Raw genomic sequence first — 5,673 nt, 5'->3', positions numbered from 1 at the left:
GTAGTTACATGATCTATAACACCATACATCAAAGACTGATTGAACATTACTTATAAGACCACTGTACCCTCACATTTCCAGTCTTCAATTACTTTCACTCATCATGCAGAGCAGCTTACCATTTCCATGTGTATATAAAGTGTGAATATCTCCATATCAACAGTTGTAAAACCAATATGCAGCAATGCGGATCACCCAGAATCAAGCATGCACTTCATACAGTTTATTTTCTCATAAAACCACCAACAAGGCAAAGAAGAAGGATATAACTATTTTGAATCATAAAACTTGTTTTAGCCCATAGTGTAACAACCTGGCTTTCAGTTTCTCAACTAGCTGCAATAAATGGAGGATCAGTAGCAAAACTGCCCTGTTTCAATGCAAAAGTAATCAGACAATAAAAATGATGTGCAAAAAGCACTCACGTGTATAGATTGCACATTTTGAGCACTCAATTATTGGCCTTGAGCAAAGCCTCCCTATCAAAACTGTAAAGTATTTTAATAATCTTCCAAACCTGTGAGATCAGCCATTATCTTCAAATGCCATGAAGTGAATCAAGCACAAGTATAGACTGAACATCTAGAGCACTCATTTATTCATGTTGAGCAGAGCCTGCCTAACAAAACTGCAGAGGGTTTTGAATATGTTCAGAACCTCAAGATCACCACCCACCAACTGCAAATGCAACAGAGTGAATCAAGCATATGCTTTGACCCCCGTCTTAGAAGCTCTAGCCAACTTGGCCCATTCTGTGTGGAAAGAGCCAGGTCGATCAATCCTTTCATAGGTATGAGCCCCAAAGTAGTCGCGCTGTGCCTGAACTAGGTTGGCTGGAAGGCGTGCTCGCCTGTATGTATCAAAGTAGGCCAAGCTTGCACTCATGCCTGGGGTACTGATACCCATTGAAATTGCAAGGCCAACTACTCTTCTCCATGCAGCCTGCCTTTCAACCATCTCTTTAGCGAATTCAGGATCCACCAAGAGACTAGCCAAGTGTGGGTTGCGATCATAGGCCTTCTTTATACGATCTAAAAACACGGCTCGGATGATGCAACCACCTTTCCAAATGCGTGCAAGCTCCCCAAGATTCAAGTCCCAAGACTTTTCTACACTTTTAGCCCTGATAAGGTTCATGCCTTGGGCATAGCTACAGATTTTAGAAGCATAAAGGGCTTTTCTCACATCATCAATCAGCTGCTTCTTGTCCACCGTCTTTGATCCTAGGACATCGGTCAATCCATGTTCTCTGAAAATTTTGGCAGCAATCTCTCGTTCTTCTTTCAAACCGCTCAAGAACCTCGAGTCCAACGATGCAGCAATTGTGGGTGCTGCAATCGACAGTTCAGCTGCTTGCTGTACAGTCCACTTACCAGTTCCCTTCATGCCAGTCTTGTCGAGGATCTTGTCCACCAGCTCACCTTCACCCTGATCATCCTTAACAGTGAAAATGTCAGCAGTGATCTCTATCAAAAAGCTTTCCAGCTCTCCTCTGTTCCATTCAGCAAAGGTCTCTGCTATTTCTTCATTGGACAAACCACCCACACACTTCAAAACATCATAAGCCTCAGAGATAAGCTGCATATCACCATACTCGATTCCATTGTGGACCATCTTCACAAAGTTGCCAGCACCACCACTTCCAACATAGGTGACACATGGTCCATCATCAACTTGGGCTGCCACTTTCTTGACAACATCTTCAATGTACTTATAGGCCTCAAGTGTACCCCCTGGCATCAGAGAAGGACCATATCTAGCACCTTCCTCACCCCCTGAGACTCCCATCCCAAGATATAGAAGTCCCTTTTCCGCGACCTGCTTAGCCCTCCGTTCAGTGTTCTCATACCATTCATTACCTCCATCCACTATGCAATCTCCAGGCTCCATATAATTTGAAAGTGTTGCAATAGTCTGATCTACAGGAACCCCTGCTTTGACCAAGAGAATGACAGACCTTGGCTTCTGAATAGAAAGCACAAAGTCCTTGGGGTCATGGTAACCTTTGAGAGGAAGTTCTCCTTCTTCCTTGGCCCTTTCAACAGTGTCATCCACTTTATTGGTGGAGCGGTTATAGACAGAAATGGGGAATCCTTTTTCAGCTATATTAAGAGCCAGGTTCTGACCCATAACAGCAAGGCCAGCGAGGCCAATTCGTGAAAGGGTATCTGCTGCCTCCATTAGGAAAAACTTGTACTCTGTATATCTGTGAACAAAGAGTCCAGGTCCAATTGATTGAATGAGTTATCTAGCCTTATTGTTATTCGATATCAAGTTGCAATACACGTCAAGGGAATTGTCTGAAATTGCTATATAGTAGAACAAATGACATGACGATTTATAACTTAGGTCCGATGAAACAAGCAAGAAGAACCACAACATGCCACTGAATTGCCCTAAAGTGAGCCTCAGGAAAAGTGCAGATATATCATGAGTCGATACACTTAGTGCTAACACATAAAGTGACCCTTGTGCACTTCCCAGAAGCATAATGCTAGTACATAAAGTGTGACCCTTGTGCACTTGCCAGCCTCAATCTTAAACGTCAGATTTGCAGATTGTACCACATCACAATTTGATGCTTCCTCAAAGAACTTGCCGCCCTACGGGCTGAGTTGCACACACTGCAAACAACAGACATGCAGTGCTGGCCATGCGTAAACTGACCATCATGTATAAAGACAGAGAGAAATTGTAGACTACAAACAATAAAACTTTACACGAGATTTAGACTAGCAATGTTAATCCGCTAGAAACGAAACAGCATTTGGCAAGAGGTAAGATTCCACCAACTGTACCTTGTTTAATTAGAAAGCCCCGACCGTATACTTATCCTTATTATTATTGCAAGGTTGGAACTTCAAAAAGGAACACTAAAAGTTAAAACCCTGAATTAAACCACAGAGCCTCCCGCACAGAAGATGAAATTTGCTTGGTGATTAAACATCACGCAGCCATCTGCATTGATTGCATGCACGGATCACCAAGGCATGGACATTTTGCCAAGCTCTAAGATGGGTCATGGTGGTAACCCAAAAGCTATCAAAGTCCCAAAGGTAGCCACGGTTATGAAGTCAGAATAAGAACAGTATGCATGCATACAAGAGACCCAGTCAAGTCCCCCATGTCTCATTTTCCCAGATCTCCTGTTTTCTTCAGAGAATGTATCCTTCCGCTAGCTGAAAGGAAAAGGGCATACAAGGGTATGTAGAAAAGGAGAAGATGTACAGTTGATCTACGGATGGATTGGGTAAAATAGGGGCCGTAGGGGGATCTCTCTCTCTCTAATTAAACAAATTTACAGAGCGTCTGCAAAAACAAGAAAATGGAAACTTACCAGAGCTCAGCTGCTGAGGAAGAAGGCGGGCACAGAGAGAGAGAGAGAGAGAGAGAGAGAGAGAGAGACGCACAGAAATGGTGGTCTCTTCAGGTCTCTCCCAGACGAAAAGCCCCTCCCTCTTCCTCTCTCACGGGATCTTAGGCCTGGCCTTTTCTTCATGGTACCCCCTCCACGTGGCTTGGACCAACCCAATCGCTGACGGTCCTTTCCAAGCTTATTTATTTTCATTTATTTTTTTTATTTGTCTATTTATTTATTGAAAGGTCTACACATTTCCGGGGGTAGTATTTTATTTTATATCCGAGGTTTTTTTACGTTTATTTTGAAAAGAGTTTTCAACCCTTGACAAGTCCCCACATCACATTTGACCTTAGGCCTAATGCCCCTCATTCTTTCGTTTTGAGCTTTCGTCTCTTGGACGAATTGGGAAGCTCGCTTCTCGCAATCTTTGCCTACCTTTTGGAGTAAAGGAAAAAGCACACCTATATATTTTGCTTGGTGGAATCAAGACAATTTAGGAGTGCAGGAGATTGGGTCTATCAACCTTTTGCAACAAATCCTTTTGCGGATTTTTAATAATCGAGCACTCCGTAAGGAATAGGCTACCAACAAGGATCGCCTATCTCTGAGCATTGGTTCTTTGGCATGTGATTGTAAATACCGGTATCTGGAAAATCTGGGATTAGAAAAACCAAGTGCTCTTTAGAACTGTTTCTTGGATCATGTTGTAGGCTAATGTTTTAGCAAGTGGATTCTTTATCACATTACTTATATCAAGGAGAAGGATGGATGTAAGTTTTTATTGCTATGAGGTTGAATAATATCTAATAATAATGTGGATCAAATATACATACAACCTTACAAGAAGCAAATCAAGCCCCAAGAGAGCTTTGTAGTTTAACAATCATTGATTTCGAGCTCACGCTACAATCTTTAGCTTTGAGCTCAAGCTCCAACAATAAAATTTTCCAAAGTGATCAAATGGATCAGACAAAATCCAAGGTTTGCCCTTAAATTGTAGGGAATTTCTACCCTCCCAAATTTTAGCCAACAATGCACTTCTAAGATGACTTGCCAAACCTCAAAGATAACCATGGACATTCGCCCTTTTAGCCCAAATAAAGCCATCTCCCATGTCCCCACATAACGCAATTGCACCCTATTTAACTGGTCTTGTAGTTTTAGCCACAATTAGTGCACCATATGTGACCAAAAGAAATTATATACATTTTCTTCAAAACCTTTACAAAGAGACAATATCGATCTAGTTGTTTCCATCTACCAACTTTATCCTTAGTGAGAAGGGTTGTAGGAACACACACACAACTTGGAGAAGAAGAAGAAGCTTAAGAGAGCACAACACAAAGTGTAGTGTGTGATATCAATAGAGAAGATTTCCAAGACTATGCCCTAAAGTGAATAGGCATATATAAAAGGTTAAGGGGGAAAAAACTCCCAATGTGAATAGGCCCTAAAGTGAATAGGCATATATGAAAGGTTAAGGGGGAAAAAACTCCCAAAGAGTGCAAAAAGTACCCCAATAGTCCTTAGTACGTTCATACACATCACTACCAAAATATGGTAACAAAATCCTCCTTGGAAGTTATGTGATGAACAAGACCTAGTATGCATATATGGGGAAGTGCCAAGCCCCAAGAACTACAATCAATCCACAAAGGGGAGTAAGCCCAAAGCTTTACAAAAAGATTTGAACTTCTCATGAGACAAAGCCTTTGTGAAAATATCATCAAGCTTGTTCGGTATTGGCACATAGTCCAAGATGATTTCTCTTGCAAAGAGTCTCTCCCTAACATAATGATAATGCACATTAATGTGCTTAGTACATACGTGAAACACTAGGTTTCATGTAATTGCTAATGCACTCTAACTATCATTGAAGATGGTGGCAGTAGATGACTATCCAGCAAACTAGCTAAAAGGCATCTGAGCCAAACACACTCAATCATAGCTGCAAAAGCTACCATATACTCAGCTTCACAATTAAAAATGTGTAATATTTCCACCCAAAAGTATTATAGGACTTGATCACCCCACGCCTGTGTATAAGCTGTGCAAAGTCATTCCCCGCGTCGACTAATGACAGTGGCTAAGCGGTTAACCCGTGTGCGATAAAAAAATTCCCATCCGCATTGTGAAATTGAGGCCGGGGTTGAAGACCGTAAAAGCTGCGGGAGAACACCCTTTTTGAAGGGGCAATTGGATAATGATGAAATTTAGGCAAATTTTTTTTACTAATTATCCCTTCCCCCCAGCCGATGGATGGTTGGAGGGGAGGGAGTGGGAGAGGGAGCTTGTAGAGGTGGAGTGCATGG

General features: G+C 41.9%; 1 protein-coding gene across 1 annotated transcript; it reads right to left on the bottom strand.

The window, feature by feature from the left end:
* Nucleotides 1-348: 348 nt before the first annotated feature.
* On the bottom strand, nt 349-3,495 carry LOC148021249 (6-phosphogluconate dehydrogenase, decarboxylating 3, chloroplastic-like). Its single transcript, XM_087699099.1, has 2 exons — nt 3,338-3,495; nt 349-2,206 (listed from the first exon to the last, which is right to left on the bottom strand). Exon 2 carries the CDS (start codon nt 2,179-2,181, stop codon nt 700-702), a length of 1,482 nt encoding a protein of 493 aa, XP_087555225.1. The 5' UTR covers nt 2,182-2,206; nt 3,338-3,495; the 3' UTR covers nt 349-699.
* Between the last annotated feature and the right edge of the window lie 2,178 nt (nt 3,496-5,673).

The sequence above is a fragment of the Lygodium microphyllum genome, chromosome 18, assembly GCF_053477565.2.
Source record: "Lygodium microphyllum isolate KBCC chromosome 18, Lygodium_microphyllum_v1.1.10, whole genome shotgun sequence".
NCBI lineage: Eukaryota > Viridiplantae > Streptophyta > Polypodiopsida > Schizaeales > Lygodiaceae > Lygodium > Lygodium microphyllum.
This window is presented reverse-complemented; position numbering and strand designations above follow the sequence as displayed.

Excerpts from the sequence above, each read along its gene's own strand:
- LOC148021249 (XM_087699099.1), bottom strand. The coding sequence starts at position 2,181 with ATGGAGGCAGCAGATACCCTTTCACGAATTGGCCTCGCTGGCCTTGCT.